The 21026-nt window shown below is 40.0% G+C and overlaps 1 protein-coding gene across 4 annotated transcripts in view; it reads left to right on the top strand.

Annotated features, from left to right (window-relative positions):
- The window catches only part of HECW2 (HECT, C2 and WW domain containing E3 ubiquitin protein ligase 2), a 434970-nt gene that overhangs the window by 326227 nt on the left and 87717 nt on the right, over nucleotides 1-21026 (top strand). For all 4 annotated transcript variants that reach the window (XM_006078135.4, XM_044936746.2, XM_025277874.3 and 1 more), the window contains 2 exons: nucleotides 4524-4709; nucleotides 20884-21018. In XM_006078135.4, the coding sequence (XP_006078197.3) occupies nucleotides 4524-4709; nucleotides 20884-21018 (321 nt within the window). The remainder of the gene's footprint in view (nucleotides 1-4523; nucleotides 4710-20883; nucleotides 21019-21026) is intronic.

Below are 21026 nucleotides of genomic sequence, written 5' to 3'. Positions count from 1 at the left end.
AATCACATTGCCAGGCAAGAAAACTTTGCATCCTTTAGGTATCATTTAAAGGGGTTCTGCTTACTATTAACAGTTGCCAAATCACCTTAACCGGTGTGAACCCACATGCAACATCTTCCAAGGTGAGATCACTCTGTGCAAGAAGTTTTATCATGACACTGCTATGAAATAAGTCCACTTTTGTTTCAGGTAGCAGATCAGATCCCTTTACTGCATCTTGTTCTGTAAGACCAAAGCAAAACAGCAACTCAAACGCAAAAAAGGATCCCTTTCCAGTTAGACCCACTAGACCCCAGAAGGGAGAATAAAGATGTTTCTTTTCTTTTCACACACAGGTTTGTCCTGTCAGCTTCCATGAAGACAAGGCTCTTTCTACCTAATCCTACCTGTTTAGTGTTTCTGAGCTCTTTAGTTAGTTAGTGTTAGTCACTCAGTCATGCCCGACTCTTTGCGACCCCATGGACTGCAGCCCACCAGGCTCCTCTGTCCATGAGACTTTTCAGGCAAGGATAATGGAGCGGCTTGCCATTTCCTTCTCCAGGGGATCTTCCCAACCCAGGGATCGAACCCAGGTCTCCTGCACTGCAGGCAGATTCCTTACCTACTGAGCTACAAGGGAAGCCCTTTGGACCCCTCTAATTCTTAGCTCTGCTAGTTTTATCAGTGTATTTCAGCATTTTCACTGCTACTGTGACCTCTGTTTTCCAAACTACTTTCTGCCTCCACTGAACACCTGTCTTCCACCTTCCCCTGTAATTTTCCCTCTCCATTCTTTTCAGTGATTGGGTTGTGCTTGTGTCTGTATCCTCAGTGTTTAGAACAGGGCTTCCCTGGTGGCTTCAATGGCAAAGTGTCTGCCTGCAAATGCGGGAGACCTGGGTTTGATCCCAGGGTTGGAAAGGTCCCCTGGAGAAGGAAATGGCACCCCACTCCAGTACTCTTGCCTGGAAAATCCCGTGGACGGAGGAGCCTGGTAGGCTGCAGTCCATGGGGTCGCAGAGAGTCGGACACGACTGAGCGACTTCACTTAACTTAGCACATAATTAATAAGGGGTTATGAGACCCTTCTTCCCTTAATAGAAGGTGGAATGCTTGCCCAGGATCTTCAAAGACTGAAAGTAGAAAACAGTTTTACTACTATCATTGATCTGTTAGAACACAGTGGTGGTAGGCATAATCCCTTATATATTCTTGTACTTAGTTCAACTCCATGGTTTTACAGTGATTTTTACCTCTTCAATGTACTTTTACACCCTTTGTTCCACTGGATTTGAATCACACAGGCCTATGAAGAAATCAGGGCAGTTACTATTATCCCATCATTGAGCTGAGCAAATTGAGGCAGAGATTAAATGACTTTCTTTGTCTCTATCCGTGAGCTGTGATTAGAAACCTCAGCATAGTTCTGTATGAACTGGAGTATAAATATCTTTTCTGAATAAGTATACTTCTGGTCATATATATGTATATACATATATATAATGCACATTTTAAAACAATACTATATATATTGAATAAACATAAAATATATATTCAAAAATAGAATAGATGGATATGTATATAAGCATATGTATGTGTGCTTGGTCGCTCAGTCATGTTCAACTCTTTGTGACCCCATTGACTGCAGCCTGATACGCTCCTTTGTCTATTTGGATTCTCTATGCAAGAATACTGGAGTGGGTTGCCATGCCCTCCTCCAGGGGATCTTCCCAACCCAGGGACTGAACCCAGGTCTCCCAGATTGCAGGCAGATTCTTTACCGACTGAGCCACCAGGGAAGCCTGTATATAAATACAGACATGTGTAAATATGTTACACATACACATATATAAACATACATAAGTAAACATATATATGTGAGTAAGTATATATGTAATTTCTTTATAAACATGCAGCCAGAGTCTAGAGGGATGTTCCTGTTTGCCTTATGTATTTTATATAAACCTTAATAATCATGTGCATATTATTCAGACTTGAAAAAGCCGTGATTCTCAAGGTTGTTTGCTAGATGCTGATGAGAGGAATCTTTCTTATACTTAAATTTACTTTGGTAGATGCTTTTTGCAAAGATCAGTTGAACTTGGCACTATATTACATGTCTCACTGAGTGGAGAGGGGGAAGATGAAAGGATGTAATTAATTATAAGACCAGCCTTAAGACTCCTGTGCTGAAAGAGCTGTCCAACCCCAGGGGATTGCTTCCTGCCCGAGGCTGGGATGGGCTCCTTCACCTAATTACTACTACTTCTTGCCCTAATGCAATTCTGCTGCTTTTCTTTAGCAGAGTGAGGAGCCTTTCTGGTGCCCCAGATAAAGAATCAGGATGTGGCCTATTTACTTACTTGAATGGCTGGGGGGAGGGTTAAGGGAGGGTGACAAGAGATACACCAGTTTAGAAATGATTTATCTGACAGAATTATCCCACAATAATTTGTTCCCAAAGAGACTTATTAGGGAGCACGACTTGAAAGTTCATTACTGCCACCATCACAGAGGCTAGTGTTATCTCCGGCCTCTATGCTTGCAATGGCTTGTGTGAAAATAAATCAGCAACATGCAGCCAAATACGGAAAACAGATGCCTTGTTGATTGTGCATAAGACTCCAAGGCAGGGTCAGCCACGGGCTAAACTATTAGTTAGCTAATGTTAGTCTCTGACAGCCTCCGACTTCTTTTATTAGTCTCCTTCTCTGCTTTCTTGGTATCATTTTCTTATTCTCTCATGCTCTAATTGCCCAGAGCCCCTGCATGGGCCTGCCTGCTCTGGCAGCGCTCTGTACTCTGAACCTCATGATTTCTCTCAGCCGTCAGACCTCCTCTCATTTAGACTATCAGGTTGAAATGTGATCTCAAATACTTGCTACTCAGGTGTACTGAGGAACTAGTACACTAGTATTTGAGTAGAGTTTAATGTGTCTGACCTTCCTGCCTTCCATTTTTATAGGGGAAAAATAATTTCCATACAAAGCAAAAGGTTAATGATAGCAAATCAGTCAGAATAACTGTAGAAAAGTTACTTTGTGTAGTGTGAGTTATACATCAGTCATGGTGACCAACACGTCTCAGTGGCTTAAGCTAACAGAGGGCTGTTTCTCATTCCAAATTGAGTTGTCAGGGTTCTCTGATCCCTGGAGTCCTTCAGAAACCCAGGAACCCAAACTGAGAGCAGCCACCATTTCAGACATGGCCAGTTGCTATGCTCACCATGCCAAAGGAAAGAAAGCTCTTGAAGGCACTCCCGTCAGCAATGAATTGTCTGACCTAGACGTGACACATTCTGAGGGTCTCTGGAAAGACAGGAACCTTGTTGACTATCCTTGCTTATTCATCTTTTATTCTCAATAACCAGCGCAGTAAATGTTTATTAAGGTGAAGTTATTTCCAGAGATTCTGATTTCTTTCAGGTTTACCTTGGTCTGTCTAAAAGAAAATAAATAACAGAACTCATAAAGTAGAGCCTGTAGGCCTCCACACTCAGTCTGATATCCCTGGGATACTAAAGGTAGGGGGAATCCAAAGCCCTTTGAATCTACCTGAGGAGAATAGCGTTCCGGGAGAGATCCTTCATGGTGGGTCAGTTTCATGAATATCACATTCCTTCAAGGAAATGGCCTATACAGTTACTCCTTTTCTACTGCTTGGCACATGGTACTGTGTTGAATATCTGCTGACTGACTCATAAGGACAGCCCATGGCTTATGGTCTTTTTTTTTTTTTCTGGACTCTTCTTTAAGAATCAGAAGATGACACTGATGACATTTTACAGAACAATCACTTTTTTATGTGTGCTGGTATAATGGGGTTTTATTAAATGTATATTTCAATCATGTAAATTTAGCCTACCAGAGTGTGTGTATGAATATGTGCGTGTGTGTGTGTACAGGAAAAATAGAGAAGAAAAAAAGATTAAAAAAATACTAAGATAAACAGTCTAGGTAATTCTGCTTGCTTATTCTATTTACTGAGATTATGCTTTTAAGCACAAGATGAAAAACTCTAATCTACTGTGGTCTCAGTTGAATATGATTCTCAGTGGGAACTACTCAGCCTATTGCATGTACTTCTAATATTCAGATTTATGGCCATTTTTCTATACAACTTGGCTCCTAACTGTATGCCAACTGTTTCATTGGCATGCACCCAAAGAACCAGAGATTTTGTGCTGGAGGAAATGCTGGTTATAATGGGGCTCTCTGTGAGGTGGTATATTTGTTTCCTGAATGGTGTAATTTTGACTGTGTGGGGTTTGCCTAAAACCAACTTTAAGGTCTTATATCTCCTGTAGAATGAAACTCCACAGCGTTATTGTTCCTTAGAAAACTAGATTCATTAGTGAAGACTCCCTGACTTTCTGTAGTCTATTTTACTTTAATCAAAATTATTTTGCTTTGTCTCCTGTGTGGGTCTAGAGTTCCACTGAATCTGGTATACCATCTGAAGATTAAATATGTCCATGGGAGTTTATGTGTTGCTTTTGCATGTCACAAAGCGGATTAACGTGGCTTTCCCATCCTTCTCTCCAGAGTGCCTACCGCATGTTTACAAACAACACATGTTTGAAGCACATGATCACCAAAGTCCGGCGGGACACCCACCACTTTGAACGCTACCAGCATAACCGGGACCTCGTGGGATTCCTCAACATGTTTGCAAACAAACAACTGGAGCTGCCAAGGGGCTGGGAAATGAAACACGATCATCAGGGCAAGGTAACTTGTAGGAGTGGCCGTGGGGAAGCCGCCGCATGACTGTGCGATCTTGTGACTTTGGCACTTGGCTCTACCCATCAAGTGAAGGCTGAAAGTCCTTTGTGAGGGGAAAAAGTCCATCTCCTGGTTCAAAGGAAACCTGGACAAGCAGGTTGTTTGTTACCACCAGCAGTTGCTACCCTCTTTTGAAGTGGTATATGCAGTCTATGGGAGTCAGGGCACTTGCTGGGCAAAACACCCACTTTGCATGGACATTCTTTGAACTGTAATCTCTCACCATTTTCTACTGATTAGAGAAGAGGTTTCTTAGGCAATGATACTTCCCTCTCCTAGCTGTGTTGTGGTTAGTTGAATACAAGTTGTGGCATTGTTTGGAGAAGGTGGCTAGGAGGTTGCTAAGCAACAACACAGGGTGTGTCTGTGACACCATCCGGGTTTGGGCCTTAGTCTTGTTGGTTCAAAACCCTGATTTTGTTAGCACGTTAAACAAGATTCAAAGATTGATTAATTTATGATGAGAAATACGTAACTCTCACCAGGTCAGGTAACCACATCTGCACTTCCTTTTTAGACAAATGAATCAGAAAGCTGGGTTACTATCAGGAGGTTGTCTTATGAGTAAGAAATCAAAGTGAGAAAGTTAGTAATTCTTATTAAGGTGTTTCTCAGCCAAGATTTTGTTTATTTAACTCTTGTTCAGCGTGTACTAGGAGCCATGAACTGTTTAAGTTCTTTATGTTTAAGCTGTCGACAATAACTCTGTAAGACAGTACTGTTGTTATTATTGCTATTTACATATGCAGAGTTCAGGTGCAGAATGGTTCAGTGACTTGCCCAGTGACTAGAGATGGGCAATGTCTGAGCTGGGCTCTAACCCATGCAGTCTGGTTCAAAGGTCCTTGCTCCTAACCACCATATTATGCTCTCCAAGTATTGAGAAACCAACCAACACTTTTCCTGTCTGTAAAAATACTTGAAATATGTGACTTGTAAGTGTGGGCAGGATCGACAAAATATTTATAACTGTATTTGACTTTTTCATTCAACGAATATTTATTGAACACCTGTGCAAAACAGAGCAGCCAACAACTCCATAGAACTGTCTTTCTGATGGAAAGAGATGGGCAATGGACAAGTAAATACCACGCACGCTAAGAGCTGATTAAAGTTTTGATTTAAAGAAAAGCAGGATATGGGGTCTAGGAAAAGGCAGGAGTGGAGAGTTATTTTATAGAGGGTGTCTGGGGAGGGACTCACAACTTAAGCTCTGCATGCACGCAGATGTAAATGAAGTGAGAAATAAACCATACCAGGGAAGAGCATTCAGGTGAGTGGAATGTGGAAAGTACTCTGTGCATTCCATTCTTCCCTAAAGTACCCTCTAGCAAAAATACCACAGTGTATCTTGCTCATCCTGAACTCAGCTTCTAGCAATCTTATCTGAGAACTTAGCAGCAGTCAAAATTGATATTACAAATTGCATGGATACATTTTAATGCATGGGAGGAACCCTCAGACTTTCATTGAAACTACTGACCTGAGTTTTGTAAAATTTTTAGTAAACCTCTAATTCTCAGCCCAGAGAAGATTAGAAGTGGTAAGCATGAAGTTCAGAATAGATGAAAGAGAATGGATTTGTGATGAGGTCCCTAAACCACAGGTAGAATAGTGGTATATCAGAGTTAGGTGGGACGGCAGGGAAGCCTTTCCAGGACATGGGGAACCTGCAGGGACACTTGGCAGTTCCTGTGCTCTCTCTTTCCCAAGGAGGATGTGACTTTGCTGGTGCCGAGTGTTTGTAAACATTCTACTAAATGGAAATGCGCAGGTAGTCCAAGAAAGGGCGATGGAAAATACTGATGGTATTATGCCTGCATGTAAAAGAGCATTAGCAGACCAAGAATCAGCTCTGTTCTCAACTCTGACAGTTTTTTTTCCTGATGTCATGGGGATCTATACTCATTAGAAAACTACTGCTGCTGCTGCTAAGTCACTTCAGTCGTGTCTGACTCTGTGTGACCCCATAGACGACAGCCCACCAGGCTCCCCCAACCCTGGGATTCTCCAGGCAAGAACACTGGAATGGGTTGCCATTTCCTTCTCCAATGCATGAAAGTGAAAAGTGAAAGTGAAGTCGCTCAGTCGTGTCCGACCCTCAGCGACCCCATAGAAAACCACAGGTCCAGGGAAAAACCCAAGCTGAGATAATGCTGCATGTATTTCTGCTCTGTGCAGAGACTTAACATGTTAAGTCATTTTGTATCCTTAGCTGAAGGGAATCAGGAACTTATCATGCAGACCTGGAAGGGAAGGTTCCTTTCTTGCCAGTCATAACTTGCCAGACATGCTTCAAGAGAAAGCCTCTTATTAATAACACCTGAACCTTGAGAAGAGTTTAAGTTGAACTTAGAATACTATTTAAGATGAGTTATGATGTATTCTTAAGAACAAGTTCTGTCTCATAGCTTTTATAAAAGTTTCGATGGTTAAACAGAGGTAAACATTATCTCGACTGTGTGGGTAACATAACCATCTATCCTCTTTCCTGAGGGTTTGGACTCATGTGGGGTTTCAGCCTAAAGTTGTAAGCATTGTTAAGAGCATTGAGTGTGAGTTGGGAGATAGCTGACCTCACAGGTTGCTGGTGACTTTCCTTTTGAATGATGTGTGGCATGAAAGATATGGAAGGATCCCTGGCCTTGTGGACAGAATGAATTACCAGACAGGCCTGAAAGAGGATCACTTTAGCCTGATTCCTCTGCTTTGTGCATTTAGACTTTAGTAAGATTTTTAGCTAAGCTGGATACCTTAATGAAAGCAGGTATATCTCCCTGTGCTTCCCATCATCCTTTCTTTACGAATGACTGACTTCCCATAAACAAAAATAGCTTGAAAGAACATTTGGGAGAGGCTCTTGCCGTGGCTGTACTTTAAAAATCATAGCTCCCATCCTTCGCCGTTAACGGGTTTTCTACTAGCCTGAAATTTTAACTGCCCCTTTTTGATGTATTGCTTTACCTCTAGAATGTTTAAAGGGAGTAAACTTTTTTTCCCATTTAATATAGCATCAGAAGCTATTAAATACTATGAGTTTTTTTCCCCCAGAGTGATGACTAATTTCTAGAATTGACATGAAATAGGATGACCAAATCCTCACCTGCATGAAAAGACATGGTTCTTATGAGAAATGTTGTCAAATTTAGCTGCTCAGGCCTATGAAATTTGGCTCCATCTTCTTTTCTCAAGTGCAGCATCTTCCTTTTGTTTTCATTAGTTTTGCCATTCACCACACTTCGAATGCCTGCTATACGCAAGCCACTGTGACAACTATGATACAAACTCACCGTGTGGTATTATGCAGTGTGTACTACTAGATATGTGCTAGATGTAGCTATACATTTAGATTAATTCCTTCCATTCTCAAAGCAACCTTGTTCATAACTGCTATTTTTAATCCATATTTTTTTAGAAGAGGAAACTAAAGCACAGCATGGCTAAGTGAGCTGACCAAGGTCCTGTAATTCCTGTGTGGTAGAACTGGATTTGACTTAGTCCATCCAGATCCAGAGTCTATGCTGTCACCCTGCCTCTCACCAGGGAGGAGGTGAATACACATCTTCTAGATCTTATAGTGAAGGCAGTAAACGGTGCTCTGGGAGCATGCGGTATGGTTTCCTACCATGGTTGAGAGGGTGGGGCTTTCATACACACCATCGAAGGGCAGCAGAGTGGGTGGATTGCTCTTGGCTCTCTAGGCATAAGTGAGTCCCCACAGTCCCCCTTGCACTGTTTCATGATGCCTATACCTATGTGTCTCATGGTGTTGCTGTTAACTTGTTTTGTCTTCCCAAGCAGATGATCCCCTCCTTAAGAGTGCTTCTGTTTATTTTTTTTAATTACTCCCTTTACAACCCCAGTGCCATTCATATAGAAGATTCTCAAAACAGGTTTGATGAATGAATGAAATTTGTCATCTGTAGATTCCTAGTTTTTCAGTGATCTCTGCTTTGGACAAACAAGCAAGCGTCCAGGCTCTCTCCCCATTGCCACTCGCTCCTCCTTCTGTGCACTCACTGGAAGTAGCTCCTAGGATTTGCCTGGTTTGACCTCTCTTATTCCATGTGTTGTCTTGGATTTTTCACATTACATGTTTGAACAGGGTAGTGATTATGCTTGTACTACAGTTTAGCTGTCTCCAATTTGGAAGAGACTTTTCTTCTAATTACTTAAGGCCAAGGGTTTAAGTTGGCTGAGATTTCACAAAATTCTAGATCTGGTGTGCTTTTTGGTGGAGTTCTAGGGTGAAAAATGTCCTTGACTTACATGAAAGAAGAGAAGTAAAATATTCTTTTAACATTGACTATGAATTAAAGAGTAAGAACGGACTGTCAGGCCTTCTAGGTAAGATGATAATGATGGTGATGACACCCAAATTTATTGGGCTCAATCCATGTGCCAGGCACTTCACTTGGTATTTGTTCATGGATTATTTTATTTTGACCTCATGGCCGTTTATGAGGTGGGTATTATCATTATTGTTCACATTTTATTGAAATTTGCATGCATGCATGCGTCTGCTAAGCCGCTTCAGTTGTGTCTGACTCTTTGCGATCCTAAGGACCGTAGCCCAGCAGGCACCTCTGTCCATGGGATTTTGCAGGCAAGAATACGGGAATCGGTTGCCATGTCCTCCTCCAAGGTACCTTCCTGACCCAGGGATCGAATCTGCATCTCTTATGTCTCCTGCATCAACAGTCAGGTTCTTCTAATGTGTGTTTTAGTAAGCAAGTGAGGAATTCAGGATTCTAACTTTAGGAGCATGCCTCTTAACTACTGTACTCTATTGGGAGGGATTGTCTTTGAAAATGAGATATACTTTATCATTCCAGGGAAGAAGAGTTCCAGTCCAGGTGTTGGGATTACTGGTATCCTTCAAGGCTGAGTCATACAAATAGGTTTTTATTAGATTATAGGTATTTTACCAGATGACACCCCACCAGAAACACATTCATGACTTCATGCTTAAATACCATAGATCTAGGAGCTAAAAAGGGAAGCCTAGTCTTCCTCTAATTCAACCTAATAGGTGTGGGATTTCTCTTGGTGGAGAGAATGTTTTAAAATTATATTATGGTGATGGTTGCACAATCCTATGTATATACTAAAAACAGTGGATTGTACTGTTCAAATGGGTGAATTGTATAGTATCTGAGTTATGTCTCAATAAAACTATTTTTAAAAAGCAGTAGGTTAAATTAGAGGAAGACTAAGTTTCCCTTTTCAGCTCCTAGATTTTATAGATCTTTGATTCTTTAGTCTTAAGGATTAGATGATATAGTTCTACTTTTAATTACATTTGGAAAGGTATCTTGTTCACAATTCCACACTGTGTTTTAATTAGTATTTTGTTTCACTACTTGATTTTCTTAATTGTTTTTATCCTAGCAATTAATCCAAGTTTTATTTTATGCAGGATAGTCCTCATGAGACTGTGATTAACATCTATGTATACATATTTGTTGAACCTAAAAGTCTAGGATTTTCAACTAACATACAGGACACATTTTGACTTGTCTTATTTGAAACAAAACATTTAAGCAAAGAAAGTAGGCCAGTATAGAAAGAAAATCTCTTCTTTCTTCTGTTGTAATAATTCTTAAACTTTTGTACACTCTCAGGACTGTGGAAAAAAAGAGTAATTTGGGATCTGGGTTACAGTGTTGATATAAACTTTTTATATTTATGCAAGAAATATGCATCAGTATTATTAAAATGTGAATTGGTTAAAGTGCTTTTGATTCTTGGCTGGGTTTGATCATTAGTATGTGCTTATGGGGATAATATATCTGTAGACGATTATGAGTTTTAATAAGGAAAACCAAATGTTACTTAACATAGTAGTGTTCATTCTTTCTTCCTCACTTTTATTCTTTCCTCCTTTCTTTTTTCTTTTCTTCCTCCCTCCCTTCTTCACTCCTTTATTTTCTTCCTTCCCATTGTTAATTTGAAGAATTTGAAGAAATTATGCTGCAGTGGGTCAGGATTCCTGGATCTATCATTGTCTAGTCTAACTTCTACAAACCTCAGTTTTCTCTAAAGTGAGAGTTAGTAACCTGTCCTGTCCAGCTTCTGGGGCTGTGGTTGGCATCCAGTTAGATAATCATGGGATAACTAATGGAAGAAAAACAATTAGGATTATAATTAACACAATTTACTCAGTAATTGACTTATTGCTTATAGTGTAGAAAATAAAAGCCATACAATTACAAATCTCTAGAGTTTTATTACTTAGTTTGGGGAAAAAAATATGGATTATGCAGACACCTACAGAATAAAATGGACCACGTGGCGCACTAAGTCAGGAATGCTACTCACCTGGTTATTCCTACCCAGCTCACTAAAATCTTGATTTGAATGATTAGGTAGAAGCAAGAATCTATCTAGAACAATAGACAGTTTCAATTTAGACTTTTATGAAAATGATAAAGATTTGTTATTGATGGCTGAATCCTTACTCTAATGGGAAATACACAGTGACTTATCAAAGATGCAGCGTAGAATTAGTGTAGTGTCCCATGCCTCCCCTTAGCAGCCTGCTGATCTCCCTTAACCAAGGTGGTCCAACAAAATGGTTTTGTCACAATAGGGGTCACTTTACTGTTCTTGTTCCTTTTGTCCATATTGTTCTTGACCAGTGCAGGGTAGTCTGCCCTCAAGTGTTTGCTTCTGTCTGAAACCTGTATGATGACCCAGAGCATTATCAGTTTCTCTACTATGAGTCCTCTGTTATTGTGGTCTCTCTGCTAGATTTGTCTCTTGCTAGATTACTGGTCTTCTTCTGTGGTGGTTACATACTCTATAAGCTATGATCATGAAGATAGCATTTTAGAAACATCCTTCACAAGAGAAGTAGCTTTCTTCTTAGAACCAGAACTGAAATCAGATCCATGCATTTATTTGCACAGAATCATGCCCTTCCAGTGTAAAACCACTAGGCACCCTCCCCAAGACTGTTCTACTTTAGTGCCTCTGATTTGTATTATGAAAACACAGTATAGGCATCATGCACTAGTATAGATGCAGAATGACATTCCTGGAATGGAATACGTGGAGAGGTTTCATAGTAAAGATTGGATTTGAACTGAACCCTAAATGATAAGTAGGATTTTTATAAAATTAGACTGTGGGGGAGAGAAAACAGGGCATGGGAAAGGAAGGAAAACACCTAACGTAAAGAAATGGAAAAAAGAACACATCCTGAGTGGGTATGTTTGGTTCCTTTGAAGAAGTAGTGGAAAAGTGTTGAGAAACCCTGTATTAGATACAAGCGCGCGCACACACACACACACACACACGCACACACAAAGAGCTGATGGTATAAGATCCAATACAAAACCCAGCAGGCTCACGACTCAAGACTCAAGAAAACGCCAATGTTCCTACTCAGTCAGGCCAAAGCAGGTCCCTCTTACTCAGGCTTTTGACCTTCAGTGATTTTATGAGGCCCATCCACACCAGAGGGCTTCCCAGGTAGCTCAAATGGTAAAGAATTTGCCTGCAACGCAGGAGACCTGGGTTTGATCCCTGGGTTGGGAAGATCCCCTGAAGGAGGGCATGGCAACCCACTCCAGTATTCTTGCCTGGGAATCCCATGAACAGAGGAGCCTGGAGGGCTACATTCCATGGGGTTGCAGAGACTAACACTTTCACTTTCACCCACACTGGGGAGGGCCATCTGTTTAACTCAGGCTACTGATTGAAAGGTATCTCTTCCAGAAACACCAACAGACACATCCAGAATATTGTTTGGCACCCACTGGCCCAGTTAACACATGAAATTAACCATCACAGATCAGTATCAGTGGAGTGAAATCTGTCGAAGAGAGTTAAGAATAACAGAGAGAATGATACAAAAGACATGGACAGTTAGAAAGTTATGACAAAGCTTGATATTTCCTAAGTTTATATACTGAACTTATTGTTTGGTTTAGTTTTTGGAAAAAGTGTTATTTATTTTTTGTCTCCCCTTTCAGATGGCAAATATGGAATAACCCTTTTTTCCTGCTTTTTGTTTTGAACTGTCAAACAGTAGAGTACTGTGGGACACTCTCACAGGTGCTTTCCCCAGATCATTCTACTCGAGCCTAAATTAAAATGCTAAGAAACTGTGGACTTTAAAAAAAGTGATATAAATGATAAGGGTTCTTTAAAGAAAAATGTAAAATGGTAACCATCTGCTTGTTAAATGTGAAGCATCCTATCCCAAAGCTTTCTAAAGCCAAGCTTTGTAACTCTAGGACATTGTGACTTTGGATGTCAGATTGGGGAGTTGAGTATCAGCATGGTCTGAATATTCAACTTGGCAAGTAGAATAACCATGACAAGTAGCAGTTTTGGTTAGGATAGATTTTTAGAAGAGAGAAGATATTTGTACCATGAAAGTTACCACAGTCCTAGCCTGCTTGAGGATTCTCATTTTACCATACTCTAATAGCCTCTGTGGCTGGAGAAGTTGCCCAAGTGATGACATAGACTTTGGTTTTAATCCTATATGAAGCTCATGGCCACAGTTTATTAGCTCAGGTTCATCTTAATGAGTATAATGCAACTTAATATTTGGAGGTTTCAAGTGAATCCCCAAAGTCTTTTAGCTCAGTAAGTTCTACACTTAGAAAACTATGTTTTTTTTTTTCTTTTTTTGTCTATTAGAGCACTGTATTTCTTATTTTTGTGGTGCATCCCTTTAATTACTTTGAAACAACTAATAACTTTGTGGTGGTGATCTGGTTTCAGTCAGTCAGTCAGTCAGTTCAGTCGCTCAGTCGTGTCCGACTCTTTATGACCCCATTAATTGCAGCACGCCAGGCCTCCCTGTCCATCACCAACTCCCGGTGTTCACCCAAACTCATGTCCATCGAGTCGGTGATGCCATCCAGCCATCTCATCCTCTGTCGTCCCCTTCTCCTCCTGTCCCCAATCCCTCCCAGTATCAGAGTCTTTTCCAATGAGTCAACTCTTCGCATGAGGTGGCCAAAGTATTGGAGTTTCAGCTTTAGCATCAGTCCTTCCAATGAACACCCAGGACTGATCTCCTTTAGAATGGACTGATTGGATCTCCTTGCAGTCCAAGGGACTCTCAAGAGTCTTCTCCAATACCACAGTTCAAAAACATCAATTCTTTGGTGCTCAGCTTTCTTAACAGTCCAACTCTCACATCCATACATGACCACTGGAAAAACCGTAGCCTTGACTAGACGGACCGGTGATCTGGTCTCAGATCAGATCAGTCGCTCAGTCATGTCCGACTCTTTGCGGCCCCATGAATCGCAGCACGCCAGGCCTCCCTGTCCATCACCAACTCCCGGAGTTCACTCAAACTCATGTCCATCGAGTCGGTGATGCCATCCAACCATCTCATCCTCTGTCGTCCCCTTCTCCTCCTGCCCCCAATCCCTCCCAGCATCAGAGTCTTTTCCAATGAGTCAACTCTTCGCATGAGGCGGCCAAGGTACTGGAATTTCAGCTTTAGCATCATTCCTTCCAAAGAAATCCCAGGGCTGATCTCCTTCAGAATGGACTGGTTGGATCTCCTTGCAGTCCAAGGGACTCTCAAGAGTCTTCTCCAACACCACAGTTCAAAAGCATCAATTCTTCGGTGCTCAGCCTTCTTCACAGTCCAACTCTCAAATCCATACATGACGACAGGAAAAACCATAGCCTTGACTAGACGAACTTTTGTTGGCAAAGTAATGTCTCTGCTTTTGAATATGCTATCTAGGTTGGTCATAACTTTCCTTCCAAGGAGTAAGCGTCTTTTAATTTCATGGCTGCAGTCACCATCTGTAGTGATTTTGGAGCCCAGAAAAATAAAGTCTGACACTGTTTCCACCGTTTCCCCATCTATTTCCCATGAAATGGTGAGACCGGATGCCATGATCTGGTTTAATCACCTCCAATTACATAGTATTCCAAGTAGAAATAAAATTAACCTTTATATAGCACACTTTTAGAGGATCTCTTGCTTATTTGTAAGGGGTACAAACTTGTTAGACCAAAAAGCAACCCATGCAAATGCACAAAGAGGCTGAAGTGAATAATCTTCTGAGGCTGTATACCTTTCTGAATGAGAGAATAGAGCAGAGTTTGGTTTTGCGAATGTATTTTTGAATAAAATGCTAGTACCATGGAGTCTTGAAGGAATTGCTCAAATATGAAGATGGCCTTTGTCTTTTGCTTTTAAAGAGTTGTCCTCTGACCGGCATTGGATCTTTATAAAAAATGTAGTATGCTATCTTCAGATTTCATGGTAATGCCCTTCTGTATCACCTAAAATGTACTGATTTGGATAACTTCATCCTTGGTTTTCTGTAGTGGTAAATGCTTAGCAACCAGCTCCTTAGGGGTGGTGGGGAAGAGGGCTGATCTGTAGCATTTGCCATTTTCCATGGTGTAAATTCTCTCACCATAGCCAATTTCAGGCTGCCAGCATCATCGTCAACCAGCTACCATAATTTCTTGAAATTTCACAATGAGTTCATGGAATCTGGTCCAAGCCATCCCCAGCATGTCACTGACTTCCCTGTATTATATGTCTCAACACCTAAATACCACCACTCCCAACACATAAAATCTGCCTCCCCCCTGCCCTGCCCTGCCTTGAGCTAACATTTATGTATGAAGTGTGGGGAATGTTTTACTTATCCGCATGTACTAACTGATCAGCTGTTTCCAAAACTCTAACCCAGTGCCTTGTGTCCCTGTTTTTCTCTCAACTTTAGCTCTCTTATCATAACAGTTTAACAAAATAACTTTCTTTAACTTTTTTGTGATTGATACAGATGTCATGAGATATTTAGGACCACTCATTCCTTCAAATGAACCAAATAGTAGAAAATGTTAGCATGATTGTTTTTTACTTATAATAAACTATATCATTCAGGTCTTTTCATCTATCATTTGGTAACAGAGATCTGTCTGGGATATAATATAGAGAAAATAATAGCATGTTTATTCCTTATAATTGGGAAAATGCTAGAGAGGGGACCAGGAGCTGAGAGGAGATTTATATTTTGGAAGGGAGAGAATGTGTGAGTAAATTAAAATCTTTATAGAAATTAGATTACAATTAACTTTTTTGAGCATTTTAATATTTTATAGAGCTGATAAAGTAGAAGTTAGAACAGATTCAGTATGTAGCACGTCTAATCTTTAAATTGTTGTTCTTTTAGGGAAAGAAAGAAGATCTGATGTCTTTCTGTAGCATAGTTACAAGTGCTTTTTGTTTTATTTTGTTTACATGGTCTTTTAATATGGATTCCTGGTTTGGCAAAATGTTAACTGGAAACAATTTCAAACTTCTGTGACTTAGATTTGTTGAGCCTGAGGTTGGTATTTCTTCACAAATACTGATGGCTTTTTCTTTTCTTAAAATAATAGAAACTTAAAAAAAGAATTGTGTAAAGAGAGAAGTGTATTTTGTTTGGCCTCACTAAAATACCACTTGGCTCCAACCAGCTCATATTTTCTGACTCTGACCATGCCCTGAAGCAGTGAAAGGGTAGAAGTTTTTAAAATGAGATTTGAATTTGGATATTTGCATTCCTTTCAGTTTTTTATTATATTGTTAGTTCTAGTTGGTCCAGCACGGGGAAGCTTGAGTGAATTTCCTTAATGAAACTTAACAGTAGAGACTCTATGTTTTCAAAATTTGCTTAGCTAGTGGCTAATCTGAAAAAGATTCATTTTTGGATACAATTGCTTTTTCAATGTGGTCTGCATTCTCAACATACTGTTTACTCAGGCAGTATTTATTAACACCTGGTAGAAAATTTCATAAATAAAAGCAGACCACTCAATAATAATGACATAAAAAGTGACCCAAATTAAATTAAAAAAAAGAAAAAAAAAAAGTCAGTCAGCTTTGATACTGACTTGAGCTACTTAGGATATCCTATGGGAACGTGATCTACTTTTGTGACATAATTGATTTGTGCATCACAAATAGAAATGGCAAGCCTAAATTTTGGGTGGTATTTGTTTATGCTTTCCTCTTCATGTTAAAGTAGAATACATTTTCCATAACTCAGTTGGGATTTGAGTCATCTCCTTGGAGTGGATGTAGCAAAGCACTGTCCAGGGTCGCACAGTTAACAGGAGAGCACAGCGCATGCTCAGAGAAGCTGCTTCCTGGTGCTGCCCTCAGTGCTCGTGCACTAGGCGTGGCTTCCATACAGGTCTTCACAGGGACTTCTCCCCAAGCATCTGGCAGGCTTAAAAAGCTCATGCAAACAATACACACATTCCGTCTTCTCTGAATCGGAGCCCCTTGTGGAATACGGACTAGCACCTCTCCCCACCCACGGCGCTGTCTCCAGCAGGGGAGCAGTCCTCGGACTGTGCGGAGGAAGTACCGTTTGCTGTCCAGCATCAGTAGTGGGCTTGCCAGTGTTGAAAGTGAATGTTATTGTCGGCCTAATTCAATAAATATGTAAATGTTTTGCTAAACTCAAGTACTATGTGAGGTGTGAGGAAAGTAGGAAGAACATCAAAAGGAAAAATAGGAGGAAGAAAGAATGGGGAAAAAAAGAGAAATAAGAAAAGATGAGAGGGGAAGGAGGCACTGCTCACTGGGCTTTGGAGTCAGGAAGATGGATTCAAATCTCAGCTTTATACTTTCCCAGCCCTACGTTTCACTTAAACCTCGAACCATTACCCAACTGTATTGAAGGTGAACAACAATAAGACATCATTATTTATGAAATAATGAAAAATCTTATTTATAATGGTGGTGGCTGGCTTATATGTTCATCTGGGCTGAGACAGTGCATCAGTTAGGATTTGGTTTGGCTACCCTGTGACAGAAACCTGTACAAAGTTTAATATGCAAGATTTTATTCTCTCATATGAAGAAGTTCAGAGGTAGGTAGTCTGTAGGTTTTAGGGTGGTTCCTTAAATTGTAAGAGCCTAGCTCCTTATAGTTTTTTTGCTTAGCCACTCAGTCTTACTAAAGCCAAAAAAACTCTTCAAGGTTCGGTATGGCTGCTGGAGCTCTGTTTGGTTCACGTCTTTGTTTTAGGAAGCTAAATGGATGAAGAACAGAAGGAAGACTTCACCTTGTGAAAATCTCCTTGTAAGGAGGTTGTCCAGAAGTATCACGTGGCACCCTGTTTACATCTCATTGGCCAGAACGTAATCTAGGCCATACAGAGCTAGAAGGAGCCTGGGAAGTACAGTTTTACTGGTTCTCCATTTTTTTGAGCTTGGTGTATAGACTGTAGGGAGAAAAATTATGATCTTTAGAAAAATGTCTCAGAAGTTAAAACTACTATTAGTAATAATAATAGTAATAATAGTAAGTCACATTTAAGGGGTCACAGAGACTATCTTCAAAAATTTCTATGAACCATCTCATTTTACCTTTGTTTGATGTAGGCATTACTGTCCCTATTTAACAGAAAAGAAATTTGGTTTAAAGAAAAGTAGTTTGCCCAAGGTTATGTCAGTAGTAAGTGGTGGAGCTAGGGCTCAGACCCAGGCTTGTCTTTCTGGATCGCAAGCATTTAATCACTACTTTGTCTTCGACTTCTCAAGGTTTAACTTGGTAGTTTATACATGTCCATTTGAGATATTTTGAAACCTTCTATCTTATTTGTGGTTTTGTAGTCTTCAGTTCTCCACATGTTTTACCCAACACACACACACATACCCACACACTTCTCTCATTTGTTTTTTTCAAACTTGTCAGTCTTTCTATGCTTATTTTTTTTTAAAAATGTGATTTTTAATACTTGGTTAGTTCATTGTCATTTGTCTTCTTGTATTTTGGTCAAGAGTCTGCTATTCAAGTTTTTGGAAGTTTATTTTCTGAGCACCCTCTTTCTCCCAGACGTAACCCTAAAAGCTATCAGAGAGAACAGGGTGAGAAAGGAGTCCCTACCCTGAAGGCATTTACAGTATAATTCTTTAGAGAATGGATTTTAGACAAGCCTCTTAACATCAAATTATACTGTGACACTCCATGTAAATCACAACTGACCCAGATGGACACACCCATTTGTCCTTACAATTACAAGTGCATCATTGTTACCTCTAAATGGCCACCTGCACCTTCAAAACATGCCTAAGAAATTAGGTAGAGTAAGTAGGCAATCCTATTTTCATACTCTTTGCATTTTCCCCTTAGCATGGTTCATATTATTGTTGTAAGTAGTAAGAGCTTAATCTTCTTAAAGAGGATGTGAGATTGATATGATATTATTTTGAAATGTCCACTTATAAAAATAATTGAATTTCTATTTTATGACATTTTAAAGAGTGGCAGAAGTAACATCCCGATGTTGATTAGAAGCGCAAATCAAACAGGAACTGGTGTCACATTTGAGAACACAGCCTGTCAATACAAACCTGTGTAGGGTTTACAATTGATGTATTTTTTTTTTAACAGGATCAGAGAAGTAAGACATTCCATCTGGTAGGTTATGAAAAAAGGGAACATTACCCAGGGATATAAGGTTGATGACACCATCTCCTACACGACTTCCATTTAATCTAATCTTTGTACTTAGAAATCAGACATTGAGAAAAGGGCCAACAAGGATTCTGGTTCTGGTTATTTCTCTGCTTTGTTTCTAATGCACTTTCTGCTTAAAGTTATTTTTTAAAGAAGTCATTTTCTGCCTATTTGGGAGCTACTTACAAATTATTGTGCCCTGTTCCCTGATTCTGTATCTGCAGAAACATTTTGTTTCATAATGGAAAGGTGATTTTTTAAATTGGCATAAATATACCATCTGCCCCTGGGATTTATCTAGATGTGTTCTTTCCTAGTCTTTAAGGTATAGTACTTTGTTAAAGGAGCTCCATCGGTTTGAGTTGTCAGTTCTATTTTGCTCATTTAGGTTATTTGACATGTAGCTTGTGTCCTGATATTTTAATCAGTAATGAGTTCCCAGGCTTTCCTAACAGTCCTTTTTATCTTTGATAAAAGATAAAATTAACTAATTAACTTTACCTGGTCATGGAAAATTTACATTTTTAATTGTCCTTGAGATAATGGGCTTCATTATTGCCTTGAATGAATTTTTCTTTGAAAACTTACTACCATTTGGTTCTTACTGATAATGAAAAATAGCTCTTGTGAAGAGTGTTAGAATTAAAAAGAATTTTTAAAGGCCTTTCTACATTGCTTGCAGACTTTACTGTGAAACTGAGGGAAGTGGCTTATGCTCATTCATGTTTTCATGTCACTAGGGATTCTGCAGTAAATGTGTCAGACATGGTTTCCTCCCTCCTGTCACATTATGGGGAAGAAATGTTTGTTATGGATGAGGGAGAGATGGAGACATGTTTTTATAAGAAATATGTAGCCCAGAGAACTTAAGTGCCTTGCCCAGAGTCATTGAATGTGATAGAATTTGGATGTGTAACTGATGACTAAACTGAAGAGCAAATAAGGAGACTTTAAAGAGTCTTAGAAAGTGACCAAAGGGTTGGATTTTTTTTTTTTTTTTTTTTTTTTTTTGTAGATAACAGGTAGCCAGTAGAGGTTTTGGATTGGAGTGGAGATATAGTCAAAGTTTTTAGAAAAATATATTCTCATAGTGAGGTGCCAATTCAGTGAATCAAGGTTGTTAGAGATGTGAACCAACCGAGAAACTATTAATAATTTTACATTTAAGAGAAAGTCCTGAAATAATGGAATGAATGGTAGCCAGGCTGGGATGGGAGAAATAGAGAAGACTCTATATTGGGAAAATGGGGGGAGGACTTGGTAGCTGATTGCATAAAAGGAAAAGAGAAGTCAATGATGTTTGAAAGAAGAACTTGGTAATATCCCATAGCAGTATGCACTTAGCATCAATTAAGAGAAGCCCAAATGTCTAATCAGGTGATTTTTCTCTAAGATCCTAACTTGATGACTGTCTCTTAAGAGTATTTCCTAAACACAGGGACCATGTTCCTTCCTGCTCTCTTCACTCTGAATCCAGCCTAAGCGTTGCTTCCTGTGTTCTGGTCTGTCCTGAGGGAGGAAGGAGTAATTCTCCCGAAGATTTGAAATTACAAGAAAACAGAGCTAAGGTTATTGCTCCAAAGTGGGTCTCTTCCTGAATGTGTGAAACAATAGGACAAGTCTGTGGCATGTATGGACTGTTGACTCAGTGGATTGCTTCCTAGGCATTTTTTGTTGACCACAACTCCCGAACCACCACTTTCATCGATCCCCGACTCCCTCTTCAGAGCAGCAGACCCACGAGTGCACTGGTGCATCGACAACACCTGACCCGGCAGCGCAGCCACAGCGCAGGCGAGGTGAGTCC

Source organism: Bubalus bubalis, chromosome 2 (assembly GCF_019923935.1).
Source record: "Bubalus bubalis isolate 160015118507 breed Murrah chromosome 2, NDDB_SH_1, whole genome shotgun sequence".
Lineage (NCBI taxonomy): Eukaryota > Metazoa > Chordata > Mammalia > Artiodactyla > Bovidae > Bubalus > Bubalus bubalis.
The sequence above is the reverse complement of the archived record's forward strand: the minus strand, read 5'-3'. Positions and strand labels throughout refer to the sequence as shown.